The sequence below is a fragment of the Siphateles boraxobius genome, unplaced genomic scaffold, assembly GCF_051911475.1.
Source record: "Siphateles boraxobius isolate OS27281-9 unplaced genomic scaffold, OSU_SipBor_1 246, whole genome shotgun sequence".
Lineage (NCBI taxonomy): Eukaryota > Metazoa > Chordata > Actinopteri > Cypriniformes > Leuciscidae > Siphateles > Siphateles boraxobius.
In genome coordinates, this window is record NW_027508862.1 from 202,501 (window position 1) to 222,208 (window position 19,708).

General features: G+C 38.3%; 2 protein-coding genes across 2 annotated transcripts in view; one reads left to right on the top strand and one right to left on the bottom strand.

Annotated features, from left to right (window-relative positions):
• The window catches only part of LOC143749422 (endothelial differentiation-related factor 1 homolog), a 10,366-nt gene extending 306 nt beyond the window's left edge, over positions 1 to 10,060 (bottom strand). The window contains exons 1-4 of the mRNA XM_077241910.1: positions 9,896 to 10,060; positions 8,489 to 8,540; positions 5,926 to 6,086; positions 1,591 to 1,684 (exon numbers count right to left, since the gene is read on the bottom strand). Coding sequence (XP_077098025.1) covers positions 1,591 to 1,684; positions 5,926 to 6,086; positions 8,489 to 8,540; positions 9,896 to 9,973 — 385 coding nt within the window. The 5' untranslated portion in view covers positions 9,974 to 10,060. The remainder of the gene's footprint in view (positions 1 to 1,590; positions 1,685 to 5,925; positions 6,087 to 8,488; positions 8,541 to 9,895) is intronic.
• Positions 10,061 to 11,528: 1,468 nt separating this feature from the next.
• The window catches only part of LOC143749415 (protein PRRC2B-like), a 60,244-nt gene continuing 52,064 nt past the window's right edge, over positions 11,529 to 19,708 (top strand). The window contains exons 1-3 of the mRNA XM_077241905.1: positions 11,529 to 11,666; positions 14,203 to 14,381; positions 15,370 to 15,547. Coding sequence (XP_077098020.1) covers positions 14,267 to 14,381; positions 15,370 to 15,547 — 293 coding nt within the window. The 5' untranslated portion in view covers positions 11,529 to 11,666; positions 14,203 to 14,266. The remainder of the gene's footprint in view (positions 11,667 to 14,202; positions 14,382 to 15,369; positions 15,548 to 19,708) is intronic.

A 19,708-nucleotide genomic window follows, 5' to 3' on the forward strand; every position in this document is an offset into this window, starting at 1 on the left:
TCAAGTCTCCTTCATTAATACAGCGCTTTAACAATACAGAGTTTCACAGCAGCTTTACAGTGATAACAGGAGATTACAGTAACAGAGATTGTTTAGGCTTTACAGCAGATCTAGAATAAAGTTATTGTCCAGATAAAATTAGTTTAAATAAAGTCCTCAGTAAATTGCACTGGTTGCCAGTTGCCGCTCGCATTAAATTCAAGGCACTGCCGTTTTGCCTACAGAACAACCACTAGCACTGCTCCCTCTTACCTAAACTCATTACTTCAGACTTACGTGCCATCCAGAAACTTGCGCTCTGCTAGCGAATGTCGTGTTGTGGTACCATCTCAAAGAGACACAAAATCTCTTTCTCGGGCCTTTACTATGACTGTTCCCTGTTGGTGGAATGATCTGCCTAACTCAACCAGAGCTTCTGAGTCAGTCGCCACTTTCAAGAAACTGCTGAAGACGTATCTTTTTCGGCAGCACTTGATTCAGTAGTACTAACACTCTCTTCACTTCTATTCTAAAAAAAAAAATGCACTAAAGTTAAACTGAGAGGGGTTATAGCACTTGCGTATTGTTGTCCTACTGTTAGTTTCACTGCTTCTATTGTTCTCATTTGTAAGTCGCTTTGGATAAAAGCGTCAGCTAAATGAATAAATGTAAATGTAGTTTTGATTGATTCACTTCCGTTGTAAAGATCATCAGTTATTAACTTAGCGGCCGCTAACACACACCGCTCTAACAGAAAACCCTTAACGCGTTCCGGCTCTCATTCACACAACAGTGTTCGAGAACGCAAACCTTCAAACAGGGTCCAAAGTGCCGACTTTGAATGATAAATAAAAAGCCGTTGAAAAATGGTGAAAAAAAAGGTCATCTCCGCGCAAACTTGTGAGAACGCAGACGGCGTGCACATGCGTGTTACATGTTCAGTCTAGGTGTGCGCGTCTCAATATATATGTGCATAATATATATATATATATCTCTACACACACAACACACCGGCTCAATACACTCAGTGGGTTTACTTTATATCTCATAATTATGACTTACTAATATTTTTATGTCATCATTTATACTTTTTATCTCATAATTATGACTTTGTGTGTCATCATAAAAAGATTTGTCATAACTTTGACTTTATCATTATTTTGACTGTCAGTTTCAACTTTGTCATACAATTATGACTTAGTATGTCATGAATTAAGTAATTTAGACTTTTTATAACATTATTATGACTTCGTATGTCATAATTTTGACTTTTTATCATTATTTTGACTCAATTTCAACTTAATCATATAATTATGACTTAGTATGTCATGAATTAAGTAATAATTTCTTTTTATAACAATTTTGACTTGGTATGTCAATTTAAACTGTGTCATAATTACAACTTTTTATCATAATTATGACTTGGTATTTCATCATTTTAAAAAAAATTATCAATTTTAATTTGTTTATCATTCTTTTGACTGTCAATTTCAACTATCATATAATTATGACTTAATTCATTTCATTAAAAACTTTGATGACATAATGTCATAATTTTGACTTCTCTCATGATTGACAGCACAACACACACTCGCTGGATGCGCTGCTTACCAATGGCTCTCTCGATTTTGCCCATGACTTGATTATTCGGGATTGCCTTCCCACATTCGTAGTCGGCGATGACCTGAGGCTTCTCACTGATTTTCTGGTGAACAAAAACACAGAACATATTTCTGATCAACTTGATAAAATAAGGCAGAATTTTTGAGATTACGACCCAATAACTCGACAGCAGTGAATGCTGTTATTTTTATTACCCGCTTGCCAACAGACTGCCCTGAATCCCTCGTTTATTAAACCATAGACTGTATATAAGTATGTGCGTAGTGTGTGTGACGTCACTCGTAGCGTTTCTGAAGCCCAAAGTGGGCGGAGCCGGCCGGCGCCATCTTGGCCGCGCGTCACTCCCGGATAAACGAACATGTGCAGCGAGGCGGATTAGCTGAGGTGACGTTAACGCTAGCAGACAAACGGCTAGTAGTGACATCAGCGGCAATCCACCTGTCACTCAAGTGGCCACGCCCTTAATTATGCAGAACTTTAAGGCTTAATATAATTTAAACGGATGAGTTATTAAATAATTCACCCGCCTCACAGTCGTCATGAAGGGCAAAATTAGCGATATAGACCAAAACCACTTTTTGCACCAGACTGTAAACATGTTTTATTCTGCTGTAAAGTTGGGCATTTTAACATGAGGGTTTATGGGATTGAGTCTCTTCTGCAGCCGGTCTCTAGTGGCCAGTGGAGAAACTACAGTTTAATCACTTCAGTGTTGATGAGAGAGAGAGAGAGAGAGAGAGAGAGAGAGAGAGAGAGAGAGAGAGAGAGAGAGAGAGAGAGAGAGAGAGAGAGAGAGAGAGAGAGAGAGAGAGAGAGAGAGAGAGAGAGAGGAAGGTTGCGTTTGCGTTAAACACACGAGTCGTGCCAGACGGTGCGGTGAAGAGATGAGTCCCAGCTTACGACCCAAGCAATCCGATTGGTTCAAAGCACGTTTAATGGGTAATCGCTTGAGCGCCTGGATACAAATCAGACAAAATCACTTTATTATAGAAGTCCTTCTAACTACATTATAACGAGTCATTAATGTCTTTTAACTTATATGTTTCATATACTAGTATATAACCGAAGCTATAGATCGTGAATTTAAACATATTTCTGATCTTAGTTAGCGTAGTAGCATAGGTCAAGGTCAAGTTTATTTATATAGCACGTTTACAAACAGACACTGCTGCCCCAAAGTGCTGTACAGATCCAGAGAAACAACATAAAATAACCATACAATACAACATAATAAAAGCGACACGAAAAAAAGATTACACAACTCAGCTTGTATTAAAAAGCAAATGCAAAAAGATGAGTTTTTAAAAGTGATTTAAAACTCTCCATAGAGGTAGCTGCTCTAATATTGAAAGGAAGAGCGTTCCAGAGCTTAGGACCTGCAACACAAAATGCTCTGTCCCCTCTGGTTTTCAGTCTGGACCTTGGACAGTTTAAAAGCAGGTGGTCAGTGGACCTAAGTGCTCTGACTGGCGTGTGCAGAGTCAACATGTCGGATAAATATGATGGAGCCAACCCATTTAGAGATTTAAAAACAAACAATAAGATCTTAAAATGGATTCTAAAAATGACAGGCAGTCAGTGGAGAGATGACAGTACCGGGGTGATGTGGTCTCTGCGCCTTATCCCTGTCATCAGGCGTGCAGCCGCATTTTGAACTAGTTGTAATCGGCGAACTGAAGACTGATCAAGGCCATAGTACAATGAGTTACAATAGTCCAGGCGATTTGTTATCAGGGCATGCACAACTTTTTCCAGTTGGTTTTGGGGCAGATAGGGCTTGACCTTCCCTAGAAGTCTAAGCTGAAAGAAGCTTGTTTTAACCACTGAGCTGATTTGTTTATGGAGTTTAAAAGAACTGTCAATAAAAACACCAAGACTTTTTACTGACGGGCAGCCATTTGGCAGCATTTGTTCAAGAGTACTGTTAAAACCAGAGACATTGGGCTCCCCAAAAATTACAAGTTCAGTTTTTTTTGTCATTTAGATTTAAAAAATTCAATGACATCCAGTCTTTAACTTCTTGTAAACATTTTTTCAGAGCTTCAACTGAGTTTGTTTTGATATTCAAAGGTAGATATATTTGGATGTCATCTGCGAAACAATGAAAGGAAATATTGTGTGTTTGGAAGATTGATCCCAGGGGTAGCATATATAGAGAAAACAAGACTGGGCCTAAAATTGAGCCTTGAGGCACCCCGCTGTCAATTGGGGCTTTGTCTGAATAAAAAGGACCAAGGTTTACAGAAAAAGACCTATCTGTCAGATATGATTGAAACCACTTCAGAGCAGTGCCTTTAATGCCTGCACAAGACTCTAGTCTGGATAATAAAATATTATGGTTGACCGTATCAAATGCTGCCGTTAAATCTAAAAGCACTAGCATCGCAGAGCTACTAGAATCAGAAATTAAAAGAAGATCGTAAAAAACCTTTAAGAGAGCAGTTTCTGTACTGTGACAGGATCTAAAACCAGACTGAAATTTTTCAAAGATGTTGTTGGAATTTAGATGCAATTGAAGTTGGGCATATACCACTTTTTCTAAAACTTTACACAAAAATGGAAGCTTAGACACTGGCCTGTAGTTGGACAAAACAGAAGAGTCCAAATTATGCTTTTTCAGGAGGGGCTGCACGATGGCCTTTTTAAAAGCACCCGGAACACGCCCAGCTGAAAGTGACAAGTTTATCCAATTTAAAATACAAGGCCCAACAGTGTCAATAACATCTTTAAAAAGTTTGGCTGGAAGGCTGTCTGATGAACGGACCGAGGGTCTTAAACTTTGGACCATCTTTGACAGCTCAGAGAGAGATATTGGCATAAAATCTTCAAAAACAACTGGACATAAAGGTAAAATACTGGGATCTGGCGCAACACAAAGGGTTAAGGCCCGGATATTGGCCACTTTATCCATGAAGAATTTACAAAATCTGTCACACAGAAGGGCACTGGGAATGATGCCAGTATGCTCAGGGGGGTTGATTATCCTATTTAGAACATTAAAAAGAACATGAGGTTTGTGACAGTTGTTTTGTACAAGGTTTGACATATACTGAGTCTTTGCAGCCTTAACAGCGTCTTGGTAGTTAGACAAACAGTCCCTTAACATCCCCAGAGATACATGAAGTTTGTCTTTTTTCCATTTTCTCTCAGCACGGCGACATTCCCTTCTGAGAGCACGAGTATTGTCATTGTGCCATGGCTCTCCATTTAAATTAGAGCGCCTAAGCATAAACGGTTCTATTGAGTCAAGAATTTCTGTGCACGTTGAGTCAAATAGAGTAACCAGTTCATCAATGTCCATATTTGAACAAGAGGCACCCATGGACATGAAAGGAGAGTTATCGAACGCTGCAGCAAAAAGGGAAGCCGTAGATGGACTTATAGCGCGCCGCTGACGCATGGGTACGCACGCTTTACTTAGAGGGCGCGGCAGAGAAACAGAAAACAAGACAGGCATATGGTCAGAAATACCTGCATCAGAAATATCCTTTATGGACAGATTTAGGCCATGGGACAAGACCAAGTCTAAAATATGTCCCTTGTTATGAGTCGGGCAGTTCACAGACTGACTGAGGTTAAACGAATCTAAGATGTTTAAAAAGTCCTTGACCAAAGGCTTAGAAGTACAGCACACATGAATATTAAAATCACCAACAATTAAAAAATGATCATACTTAAGAGCCATGCCTGCCACGAACGCCGAAAAATCCTTTATAAAATCCTTATTGAATTTGGGAGGGCGGTAAATGAGCGCACATAATACTGTTAGATTGAGGTTTAGCTCGAAGAGTTGCAGCTCAAAGCTCTTGTATTGTTCACAAGGGGTTTTCTTACAGTTTAGCATGGTTTTAAAAACTGTCGCTAGACCCCCTCCTTTTCCCGTGGTTCGTGGAGAACTAAAGAAAGAACATGCCGGTGGAAGAAGCTCTGAGAAGGGGAAACACTCACCCGGTTTAACCCACGTCTCTGAAAGAAGCATGCAGTCAAGCTCCCGGGATACAAAGAAGTCGTTTAATATAAAAGTCTTGTTAGACAAGGATCTAATATTGATCAGTGCCAACTGAACATGACATAGCATGTATCTATCCGATGAGCTTATACTGCCTTACCATATTCACAGCAATTCGTCATGCAATTATAATTACGTCATTATTTTTATCGTAATAATCAGCGCAATATGTTGTACAAATTTTTTTATTAAAAGAACCATGAAATAATGTTATTTTGAGTTTATTACTATTTTTCTTATTACCAGTTTATATGACAGATGCGAACAGATTTAGATCAGGCACACTACTGGCCTACTACTGGGGTCCTGCTTACAGTGGCGAGATCTTTCTGCGTCAGACCCTGGTCCTGTCGGCCTTTCTGGATCACTTTCCCCACTTCCAGCGGCACTCGCTGGTGATGCAGCTCCTCCGTCTCGTGGTCCAGTTTAGCCGTGTTCTTCGTCACCAGATGCTGCTTATTCTGACCCGCCGACCCTGAGAGAGCACTCACGTCAATCGGGAATATTGCATATATTATCAGTGCACATCATTATAGTGATGATAATCTTCAATCAGGATAGAGAGCCTAAGCCCCGCCCCTCCGCTTCGGCTCATCGGACCTTATTTCGGAAACAATATGTATGGTAGTCAATGGCAAGAGACAACTTATCTTTTTATTCCGTCTGAACTGTGTCCTGAATTACACATATGATGTTTGTCAATTTAAAAGATAATTATGAAAGACAAGAAAGTCACAGTTTGTCATAAAACAGAAGAGTAACATTTAGTTTTATGTGAAAATCGCTCCATGAACTACATCTCTCGTCTCGCACGGTGTACAACACCAAGCTCGTGTGTGTGCAGTCTGGTACAAAACACACAGGCATGACGGCGTAACGTTACGATTATAACGCTAGACTAGAAAACATGACAGACGTTAGCTTCAGTAAAGTTAGCTTCAGTAACGTTAGCTTCAGTAACGTTAGCTTCAGTAACGTTAGCTTCAGTAACGTTAGCTTCAGTAACGTTAGCTTCAGTAACGTTAGCTTCAGTAAAGTTAGCTTCAGTAAAGTTAGCTTCAGTAAAGTTAGCTTCAGTAAAGTTAGCTTCAGTAACGTTAGCTTCAGTAACGTTAGCTTCAGTAACGTTAGCTTCAGTAACGTTAGCTTCAGTAACGTTAGCTTCAGTAACGTTAGCTTCGGTAACGTTGGCTTCGGTAACGTTGGCTTCGGTAACGTTAGCTTCGGTAACGTTAGCTTCGGTAACGTTAGCTTCGGTAACGTTAGCTTCAGTAACGTTAGCTTCAGTAAAGTTAGCTTCAGTAAAGTTAGCTTCAGTAAAGTTAGCTTCAGTAACGTTAGCTTCAGTAACGTTAGCTTCAGTAAAGTTGGCTTCAGTAACGTTGGCTTCAGTAACGTTGGCTTCAGTAACGTTGGCCTCAGTAAAGTTAGCTTCAGTAACCTTAGCTTCAGTAACAGTAACGTTAGCTTCAGTAAAGTTAGCTTCAGTAAAGTTAGCTTCAGTAAAGTTAGCTTCAGTAAAGTTAGCTTCAGTAAAGTTAGCTTCAGTAAAGTTAGCTTCAGTAAAGTTAGCTTCAGTAACGTTGGCTTCAGTAACGTTGGCTTCAGTAACGTTAGCTTCAGTAAAGTTAGCTTCAGTAACGTTAGCTTCAGTAACGTTAGCTTCAGTAAAGTTAGCTTCAGTAACGTTAGCTTCAGTAACAGTAACGTTAGCTTCAGTAACAGTAACGTTAGCTTCAGTAAAGTTAGCTTCAGTAAAGTTAGCTTCAGTAAAGTTAGCTTCAGTAACGTTAGCTTCAGTAACGTTAGCTTCAGTAACGTTAGCTTCGGTAACGTTAGCTTTGGTAACGTTAGCTTCGGTAACGTTAGCTTTTTGCATTTGTAATTACGTATTTTCACAGTCTTATACCTCAACAGTTTTACATCCAACTTTAAACTCTCTTGACTTTAAAATGTATCTTTTAAATTGACAAACATCATATGTGTAGTTCAGGGCACAATTTAAACGGGTGTATATATCCAAATATTTGTTGTCTCTCGCCATTGACTACCATACAATATTTATCTGAAATAATGTCCCATGGTCCACCGGAAGGGGAGGGGCTTAGGCTCTCTATAAGTCTTGCAGCTTTTCTTCTCTTCTCTGATGATATGGGCGGAACTATAACCTGTCACTCACATGAGATCAGCCAATAGCAGACCAAAACCATCCAATCAATTCCCCACAGACACAATCAAGCCCCGCCCACATCTGTTCTTGTTCCAGAAGCGTTTCACTCGATATACGACACAATAGAGGAGAAAAGACCAGCACAACTTCCCTTTCATGATGCGTTTAAACACTGACACAAGAAAAGACGTCTACCTATGATGATGTTTTCATTATAAGATTAAACATACGCAATATTCTAATGATATAGTGAATATGAACTGTCATGCTTTCCTCATCTTTATCACACAAAATATCAATGCCGTTCTGAAAAAGACAAAGGGAAAACACAAATACATAAACATGTTCACAAAAGCCACGCTTATAATCTCTGAATGTGTTTGAATCAGTTTCAGTTTATAGCAGAGGACACTTTTTTCTTTGAATTAATTGTGAAAAGCGCTATAAAAATAAATACTGGAAATACTCACAGTTTTACTAATGACCTCATTAGACGAAAACTCATTTCTTGAGATAACCTCAAATTTGAAACAACTCATTGAATAAAGATGATTTATGTGATGTTATTACAGTGACGGATGTATTGAGTTTTACTGTACTGATGATGTGTGAGATTAAAGTTGTTGTTGTCAAACACACTCCAGTAAATCTACAGTCCAACACTAGAACAAACTGCCAGATGCATAAAAGTAATAATATTTCTTTACATTTTTTGGTGGTCTCGACGTCATCTCCACGTCTCTGCGCAGCGGCGACCGCCTACAACAGCAATCACACACACAACACACACTTATTTCAGGATCATTCTATCGCCACGCTTCACATTTCCCTAGCGGAAAACAAAGTATACTTGCGTTTTAAAATATAGTCCCTTTTTCAATAGTATATTGCAAAAATACTCAAAAACTATCTTTATATATATTAAAAGTTTATTAGATCATGCTTTTACCCATTTTCACAATACAACTTTCAACACACTTTAAAATAATTGTACTGTAGTATATTTTAGAAAAATATACTTGAGGTGAACATTGTGTATTTATTTGCACTTTATTAAAAATATATTTTAGGTATGTTTTTGAATGCAATTAATTTTTTAACGTACTTGTAACACAAATAAAGTACACTTTAATATCATTAATCAAGCATGTAATTAGTCACAGGCATATACTTGAAATCGTTCCAATTTAGCACACACACAAGTAAACTAAAAGTTATGCTTTACTACAATTTAATTACAACTAAAACATACTTAGTACAAAATTATTTGTTTTAAAACAGCACACTTTAAGTTAACTAATCATTAACACACTTGAAGTATACTGAATTAGTATGGGTTGCAAGTATACTTAGCAAATGTTTCTTTCACCAGCGTTGCTTTCAATGCAAAATCAGTTTATATGCAAAGCACTTTCCACAATACATATTTTTTCGCGTTTTTTTATTTTATTTCATACACTTTTTCTGTTTTTCCAAACAACAAGAACATGAAAATGAAATATGTGACTGTCTCTAGAGACTTGTTATGGATCGAGAGATTCCATTTCCGGTTACAATAAGGTTCATTAGTTGACGTACTAAGAATGTACAATACTTCTTCAGCATTTATTAATCTTAGTTCATATTCATTTCAACATTTGAGCTACTAATACATTATTAAAATCAAAGGTTGTATTAGTTAGCATTAGTTAATGCACTGGGAACTAACATGAACAAACAATGAACAGCTGTAGTTTTATCAACTAACATTAACAAAGATAAAGACTGTAACAAATGTATTGCTCATTGTTAGCTAATAAATTAACTAATGAATCGTATGGTAAAGTGTTAACGTTACCCACATTTCATAAGTCATTTTATTGCCATGCGTCGCATTCGCTTTCAATGCAAATTCAGTTTATTAGCAAAGCACTTTCCACATATTGTTTCACAGCACTTGTTTCAAATTTCTGACATAGTTTCTGTTTGTCCAAACAACAAGAACATGATAATGAAACACGTGACTGTCTAGAGTTGTTATGAATCGAGAGAATATTCTAGATTCCAGCGCGCGCACGTGTTGATTAGCCGAACCCGAACCCGAACCGTGATCCGGATCATCAGAACACACTCACCTGTCTGGATTTGGACTGAGAGGCAGAGGGGTTCTTCTTCCTCAACACGGTCACTGTGTCCCAGTCGCTCTCGGCCATGCTGTCTGTGTGTGTGTGTGTGTGTGTGTGTGTGTGAGAGAGATTAGAACCAGATCCGCTGACACTGGAGCAGAGTTTCACTGAACGCCAACAGCGACACCCGCAGTTCCAGCCGTCAAGAATGCCACTTCTTATTTCTGTGTGGAATTTTGCAGTATTTATTATAAATGTGTTTTTTTTTTATAAGCTTTAAGACAAACCATGTGTAAATTCATAAGTCGACAGCATTGCTGAGTATTTTCTCCTTAAAACTGCAGTGAACCAAAGACAGTCTCAAAAACACGGTTAGAAATCGCTGGTGTTTCTGACGTCACAAACTACCTTGTAACCAATCAGATCAACGTGTGATCGTCAACGAGTGGATCTCTGAGTGAGTGAGTGAGTGGAGGCGGGGCTCATTAGCATATATTAATAAAACCACGCATACTAAATGAGGCGAGGGTGTCGAGTTACATTATTTTAAGGCATGATAAAACAGTTTTCAAGGAGAAAACATTTAAAAATGTCATTTTGGTGATCAAAGATGAGTTTTAAAGGGAAATAATTATTGAGTACTGGGGGACTTTAATTCATGTGCCTCGTAATCTTGAATCAGAATAACTTCCTCTTGCAGCATCTCTTCTCTGATGATGTGGGTGGGGCAACCTGTCAATCACATGAGATCAGCCAATAGCAAACCACAACCATCTAATCAATTCCCCAAGGCAGAGCCTCCTCAAAAAAACAAAACAAAAACAAAAAACTGGAGAAATCCATTCACAGTACAAAAATAAAACAATGCAAATATTATGCAATATGGCATTAAAAGGTGTATATCACTCCTCAGAGCCAAATGAGTTTTAACAGACCGCCTGAATGGAGTAAAGTCATGTGACAGAAGGCAGTTCCTCCACTGCGCTATAAATCCCGCCTCTTGTTTTCTCGTTTAATTTCGTGTTTGCAAATCGGTATTTAAAAACAAACAAACAAACACATAATTAAAAACATACAAACGTTTGTTCCATTGTTCCAAAAACAAGAGGAAGGAATACCTTATATCGCTTAGTATGTGATCATTTAAGGCCATTAGTATATTTTGCTATTAATTAATCAACACATTAAGTTGTGCATATGTTTCCTTAACGCAGCATTGCAAGATGGGAACGATAATAAAAACAAACATTTGTTCAAACATTGGAAAATTCGTAAAGTCAGCATGAAACAAAAGTTGCGTGAAACGCTTCTGGAACAAGAACAAATGTAGGGCGGGGCTTGATTATGTCCGTGGGGAATTGATTGGACTGTTGGATGGTTGTGGTTTGCTATTGGTGGATCTCATGTGAGTGACAGGTTGCCCCGCCCTCGCCATCAGGGAAGAGCAGAGATGCTGCAAGAGGAACTTATTCTGATTCAATATTACTAACAGAATAATGATGTTCACAGATAAATAATTTAGAATAAACCCTACAATATTCCATTAAAAAATAATTTTAATAAGTTTGTTTTATTCCTGCAGGCGTCGCTGTGGCTCGGTGGTGACGTCATATCCGCTCTGGGCGGCAGCAGCAGCAGCTTCACTCTCAGGCCGGGAAAACCCGATAACAAGCGAACAGAGAAAAACACTGAGAAATCTCTATCCATCCTGACGAGTTTCTCTCTCCGGTGGAAATATATCGATATATGTGATCTGAAGTGACAATCATACGTGTAATCGGTGAGTTATTCGCGCGCTCCGTGCGGTTATTCGCGTGTTTCGGGTCGGTTTGTCGCAGGATGTCTGAGTGTTTGTGTCGCTTTGTTTTGAGGAGCAGCCATTTTTAATCGCCTCACACATCAACAAGTCCACTCAAAACCCTCATTAACGCATTGATTAGTCAATATACTGGTCTATTTTAATTAAACACCCGCGCTACTTGCGATTTTGTCTATGTTTGAAGCTCGTGTGTCAGTTCTGCTGAAGTTTATACACCAGAAGCGGCTCGCGGCTAATCTCCGTTAGCATTGCTAAAGCTCTCAGAGAATTTGTCAAAATCTCGCAGATTATATAAAATCTCGTTATTAATCAGCGCTCACACGTATATGTACAGACTGTGGTGTGTGATTGTGTTGATCAGATGTGTGTGAAATGAGCTGTGTGTTCAGTAATCGGGCTGGAGAGCTTCTGTTTACATCTCATGCTAACTGACTCTATTCGCGTACGAGTTCGTGTTATAACCGAGAGATTCAGTGTTCGTGATTATAACGATTCTCTTGTTTCACTAACAGCAGACTGTAGTTTAAAGATTGGATTTGACAGATGTGTTGGTTTAATTTAGCCCGACACCAGTTTCATATTTCGCTAATAAACCAGTTTGATTCCACAATTATTGTCTTGTTTAATGTGTGCTGTTGTCTCTGTATTTGTGTATTTCACATTTCTGTCTCATGTTGAGTGAGTTTGGCGGTGATGATGATGATGATGATGAAGGATTGTCTATCAGAGTGGAAATATAATGCTTTGTGTGTTAGTGTTCACGCACTTGATTTATTTGTAAAGGTTACACTTTATTTAAAGGTGTCTTTGTCCAAGTACTGAGTAATATTAATGAATAACATGTATTTACTGTATAATTAGGGTTAGGGCTTGGTTTAGGGTTAGTTATTGTGTGTATAATTGACTGTTACCTGCAGTACAAACACTGTAAAATAAAGTGCTCCCACTTTATATAAGGCGTCTTTAACTAGTATGTACTTGCATCAAAACATAACCATGTACAGTGTATTTATTGTGTTGATGTCTTTGTGAAACACTTGTGCTGCTGTTGATGTGGGATACAGTGATGTTAGGAACATGTGTGTATATATAATCAAACAATAAGTGCATTGTATCATATGAGTTATTTAAGTGTTATTACAAAAGATACTTAATATAAGGTGGGACGGATAAATTGTTACCTTATTTTTTTAAAATCTTTTTTGTCTTCATAGTAGTCAAAAGTAATTGAAAGACATCTTTACTGGGGCTTTATTTCAACGGTCCGTGAATATCTTTTCTCTTTAGATGTCTCTGGATTGTTTTAGTGTAAATTGAAGGTTTTCAATTAAAGTTAAAGCTGAAGATTATTTACTCGTGTGTGTGTGTGTGTGTGTGTAAGCAGACGGTGTGTTTTATTTACTGCGCCGCCACAGAAACACCATTAATGACAGTGCAAGCTTCTAGATGTGTGGGAATTATTCCTTTAACGCGTTAGTCCGTCCGAACATGATCGTTCTGACATCATCATCATCCAAACTCATAAGACTTTCTTTCAAGATATTGAAATGTGTATTACTGAACTCTGACCCTCCATTGAAAGTCCATGTAACCAAAAAAAGTCAATCTCCTGAAGTAACATGACTACTTTATATCATAAACAGATTTTATGTAAACTTTTAGGCACATATAAACTTAGATCAGCGCACATGCATCAAACATAGTAAACCGTAACTCAGACACACTGCAAAAAATGCTTTTCTTACTCGGTATTTTTGTCTTGTTTCCAGTCGAAATATCAAAAAATTCTTAAATCAAGATGCATTTACTAAAGTAATAAAATGCCATATGATATTATGTCTTGCTTTCTGGGGAAATAAATCAAAATTAAGTGAGTTTTTGCTTAAAAAAGCTAAAATTTCTGCCAATGGGGTAAGAAAAAATAATCTTGTTTCTGTTTGAGTTCATTTCTCACCCCATTGACAGATAATTTTGCATTTTAAAAGCAACGACTCACTTTTTAATCATTTCCCCAGAAAACAAGACTTAATATCAAGTGGCATTTTACTCCTCTAGTAAATGCATCTTGATTTAAGAATATTTAGATATTTGGACTGGAAACAAGACGACAATATTGAGTAAGAAAAGCATTTTTTGCAGTGCATACTTTTTTGATCAACGAGAGCGACCGCATGTTTGAGCTTCTGCTTATTTAATGTGTCTTTTTACAGTTTTTGAATCATGAAATTGTTGATTGTGTGTTGTTGTGCAACACTTCTGTTTTCTTGAACATGATGTTGCTTTGACCTCACGCCGACATCTCCAGTCCGAGACTCTCTCAGTGAGCCGGTTTGCATCTTGTTTTTGTCTCTACCTGACCTGGCTAATTATTCTGTCCAAGAGTGTGTTTTGCTGTTGACCAGCTTTCAAATGTGTCTGAACCAGATCTTCTTTCTGGCATTGAAACCATTATACAGCTTCAGAGTTATATTGATTCTTGTGTCGTGTTTTTCCACAGAAACAGACGGTACTGAGGAAGAGGTGCAAAGAAAAATTCCCATACTCGATGACATTACATCGCAATGTCCGATCGTTTGGGGCAAATAACCAAGTCCAAGGATGGGAAAAGCAAGTATTCATCACTCAGCCTATTTGACAAGTACAAAGGGAAGTCAATAGAAACTCAGAAAACCACAGGTGAGACTCAAGAACTCAATATTCAGACATATATTCATAATAAATTCTGTCTTGGAGTATTTGATACTCTTATCAGGGTTCGTTCGAGGTGCTTTAAAATGCTTGAATTTGACTCTTTGAAATTTAAGTCCTGGAAAACATGTACTTGAAAATTTCCTGAAAGAAGTGCTTGAATTATTAGAAGGACAATACATGGGAAATTTATTTTCATACAGAATAAAAGCTGCAGTCCGTCTGATATAGAGTTATTTCACATGGCTATGATATTGTGATATTGCTCTTATAAATATCCAAGTAAATGATACAGCTTTTATTCTTCAGGTCAATCATATATTCATGGGAGAAAAACAAATGAAAAGTGCTTTTTTTAATGGTTAAACTTGCCACAGTCATTTCATCTGCTGCACTTTATTCATACCATTTTGTTTTATTAGCTTATTTGGTAACACTTTATTTTACAGTGTCCTTGTTACATATGTTGCATGTACTTACCGTAGTAAAAAGAGTAAATTATTATTACGCAGTACTTAAATATATAATTACACTGGAACAATGACACCTTAGAATAAAGTGTAACCGCTTATTTTTATTGATCTATTTACCTTTTTAGAATTTAAAAGATAATGAAGAAAGCTGTTGTTTGATAAGTGAGATCTCTGATTGAAATCCTTGGAAAAAAATAAAAAGTAGTGGTTAAAGACCTTGAAAGTCCTGTAATTTGATTTTACAGTGTCTGTACGAACCCTTTCTTATTCACGCGTTCACTTACAAATATTTCAGATAGATGTCATGTTCCTCAGACTGGAGTCGCCCCCATGCAGACATCACGCATTCCAGCTGTCCTTCATTAAAATGTTCTCTGATTTCATAAGAACTTAAATGTCAAAGCGCTTCATATTCACATTTATCGCGTCTGTCCCATGTATCCGTGATGTGTCCCCTGTATATGTGTCTGTGTGACCGGCTCTCTCCTGTCTCTCTCCTGCAGTTGTTGCACGACATGGCTTACAGAGTCTTGGCAAAGTGGCCGCAGCCCGGCGCATGCCTCCTCCCGCTCACCTGCCGAGCCTGAAGTCTGAGAGTAAAGGAAACGATCCCAACGTGTTTATCGTGCCCAAAGACGGTACAGGATGGGCAAACAAGCAGGATCAACCCGATCCAAAGAGGTCAGGCCCGAACGCTCAGTAAAACATTTCTAGTGTGGCCTGTGTGAGGACAGATGTTGAGCGGTAGAGTGTTTTGTGTCGTTTTACAGCAGGCGTGTGTGTAGTGATTGTCATGCAGAGCGGCTTGTGTTAAAGTCCGATAATTGTATCCCTTAAAACTCGTCTTTGATCACCAAAATTACATTTAAATGTTTTTCCCTTAAAAATGCCTTAAAATATCTTGAATGTAACTTGACACTCTTGCCTCATTTAGTATACGTGGATCTATGAATATGCAAATGAGCCCCGCCTCCACTCACTCACTCACTCAGAGATCCACTCGTTGACGATCACACGTTGCTCTGATTGGTTACAAGGTAGTTTGTGACGTCAGAAACACCAGCGATTTCAAAGCGCGTTTTTGAGACTGTCTTTGGTTCACTGCAGTTTTAAAGAAGTCATAACCTAGTATTACCTCGGATACCCACGCTCTATTATAGTCTTTCAGGCCCTTCTAAAAAAGGAAAAGTGGAAAAAAAATAAACACAGAGCTCCTCTGACCCTTATTTCTGAATGCATTATTGTCTCGCGAGATCTGATGTGATATTTTGGCTGTCGTGGACGGTCATTTTAATAATGCAAATGAGGGGCGCGTTGATTGGTGGCAGGAAGGAGGGGGCTTGACACCGCAGGTAACTTCAGCATAAGTCATATATTTGTCAGAAAAAGAAAAAATACACCATTGCCAGATACATTCTTACAGAAGCCCCACTAACTGAAAGCTATTTTTCAGACTGCATGTTTTGGATGAGTTTTGCTAATAATGTTTTGTGGTATATTGTTTTCATAATTACATTTAGCAAACCGTTTTAGGCACTGTGCATGGACTCCTGTACCGTCACTACTGTAGTGTAAAACAAAGTGGAAAGATGTGACTAGCATTCGTAGAGTCCATTCCCCGTGTTTACCTCGAAGCTAACGTTACATACAATAGCCGCATTAGTAGTTAGCTGCTGTTTGTTACACACAGTAGAGTAATAAAAACACAGTCTTACCGTTTCAATTTCAGGCAAGTCCCTGATTGGTGCAATGGCACCTTTTTCCAAACGTAGCTTCGAGGCAAACTTCGCCTGATATTGCCCCAAATATGTAAAGGATTCCTGTGTAAAATGTTTAGCGCAGACACCTAACGTTGAGCCAGTTGATAGGGTTGTTGGAACAGCGTCATTAAAAATGAATTTCATCCACTGGTCCCTAGTAGTTTGGTCCATTTTTGGTAGAGAAAACACATTTGAATGTTGATTCTGGCAGTCAACCACAGAGCAACTCACGTGTGCACTACATTTCTGCATTTTTCTTGACTGAATCAGAGGGGGAGAGGGGCAGGACGGGCTTCCTGCAGAATATGTCTGCGGTGTCCATATACCTATATCCTGCCCCGTCTTGACGTCAAGTCGGGGGAGAAAGTAAAATCTCGTATTTGAGTGCGCGTGCACGTGCGCTGGTTTACGAACCCTGGGGTAAACAAACGCTTCACTTTTGAATATCGGCTTACCGGCCAATGTATAATCCTTAGGCAATCATAACAAACATTGATCCTCGTGGAAAAGTGAAAATTACAGGTTATGACTCCTTTAAGGAGAAAATACTCAGCAATGCTGTCGACTTATGAATTTACACATGATTTGTCTCAAAGCATATTAAAAACACCACATAGACACATAAACAACATTAAATAGTGGATTTTCACCACAGGGGGACTTTAAAAAAGGCATGTGTGTAAAGAGAAAGGGAGATTCATTACAGTCAGTCCTGTGTTTTTCAGGGAAGTGTTTTTTTCAAAAAGTATGAACCATGCGAGTTGTGTAAATCCCAAAATGAACTGGTTGAGGGTGTGGTTCTGGTTACTGTATGAGGAAATCGCATAATTTATTTCATGTAGGCATTGCTTGTGTCAGCGCTGCTCGCATGTGAGCCAGGGATGCGAATAAAAGGTGATGGTGAATTTTGATAATACCTGGTTCTTAGAAAGTATATGGCTTAGTAAGTAAGTACATTTTATTTATATTGCACATATTAGTGCGATCATGACATCACAACGGTTGTGTAATAACCACGATCACATGATTAATAATCAATAATTGTAAGCGACAAGGTTGTTAATCGATAGCATTTGCTTCTTTTGAAGCCGCCAGCCTGCATTATTTCAACTCAGTTTTAAAGTAATTGTTTAACGGTGGAATTCCTGGTGAAAAACTACGAAACAAGCAAACACTTTTTAGCTCCGCCCACTGCCATGAATCACCACAAATGACTTAAGTCAATCTCTCTACACTCTCAAAATACTTAAATATTTGAATATATATGCATATTGTACAATAAACCTAAAATATATATATACATATATCCATACATTTATGCAACATTTTAAAACGAGTGGTTTTATTTCTCAATTGTTTTTAACACGATTATGCTTTTTTGATTGTAGTTCTTTCCCTCACTGAAGCTGGCAAGCTCAGTCTTTTACCATTGTGTTTTTTTTGTCAAATTTTTAGCTTGAAATCAAGATTTGTAATGTTATGATTCCCCTCGTAGCCGGCTAAGTTTGGTTCATGGCTTATAATTCTTCAAAGAAGCCTTTTTAAAAAGCCCTATGGGAGAAATAAATGGAAAAAATGCTTCTAGAACCAACGCTGCTGAACAAGTGTGTGGCACTAATGAACTAACTATTGAATCAAGTTACAAAACTTAAGTGTCGTCACAAATAAACAAATGTTTCAAACTGATTAAACTAGGGATGGGCTATAAAACGATAACGATAATTATCGCGATATAATTTTTCTTGATAAAACGATATCAAGAGTTCGATTAATGTTTATGTGGCAAAAGCGGAACGAAACTCATTTGAACCGCGCGCCACACGGACCGTTAATCCACTCGGCTCAAAGTCCAAATGGCAGCGCGAACTCAATAGAGCAAATGCGTTTACTCCTTTCTTTTACTGTCTATGGTTTATTCTGATCGGGCTCGCTCACGAGATCCACGCTCGTGCATGGATGGACGCGAAATCGGAGCAACACCCGCCCCTGTCAGTGATTGGTTGGAACACTGTTTATTTTGGTTTTGAGTGGTGGTTGTACACATTTGTTTTTGTGTGCAGATCTCAGAGCCTAGGCTGCCTACAGAGACGCGGTTTTTGGACGGCATGCTTATGGGGCGGGCAGCTAGCGGATCGTTAGGAAAGATTAGACATTTATTTTTGGGCCAGAAATCACTGATACAACCTTTAAATGACTAATGGAATATAATTACAGTATTTAATCATGTATTTAGGCTACTGTTTTTCATACATATACCATAGAAACCATAAAGTTAGATTTTGCCATGGCCATGATAGTGAGGTGCTATAGGCTATGCCTGGTTTTATCTGTGGTTATCATGATCTTAATGCATGATACTGGATGACCAATGGTTAATTTTAATAAAACTTAAACAGTCAGAATATTACATTTTACTAAATAAAAATGTGGTTGTGACATTTTTTTTAACAGATGTTAATGTTTTTGTTAATGAACATAAATTTAACGGTACTGAGGAAGTTTTACAGTCAACTCACTGTCAAATATGCGTTTCGTGACAAAACATGTAATATATTGCAGCCTGCACTGCAAACTGTGTAAACTGAATATATGTGCCATCAAAGTCAGGCAACACAAACATGTTTCAAGACTTGAAACAATATCCCCCATTAGCACATGCAGAACCTAAGGGTGTATTCACACCTGCCTTGTTTGTTTCGATTGAATCGAACTCTAGTTCGTTTCCCCCCTTGGTGCGGACCTTTTGGGCAGGTGTGAATACAGCAATCGAACTCGGGTGCGGACTAAACAACCGAACCGAGACTAGGGCTGGGTTTCGATTCAAATTTCAAGAATCGATTCCGATTCTCAAGATCTTGAATCGATTATCATTATTCGATCTGATCTCATCCGATCTTCGAGATTTAGATAAGTGTTTTTGAAAAAAGCATTTTTTTCCAGCTGTTACCTGAATTACAGGTATGCAACATATTGATACTATTATTATAGACATTCAACTGCAAATTAATGGAGTCGGGGTTGCCAACTCTCACGCATCTGGCGTGACACTCACGTATTCAGCCTCAATCTCACGGTCTCACGC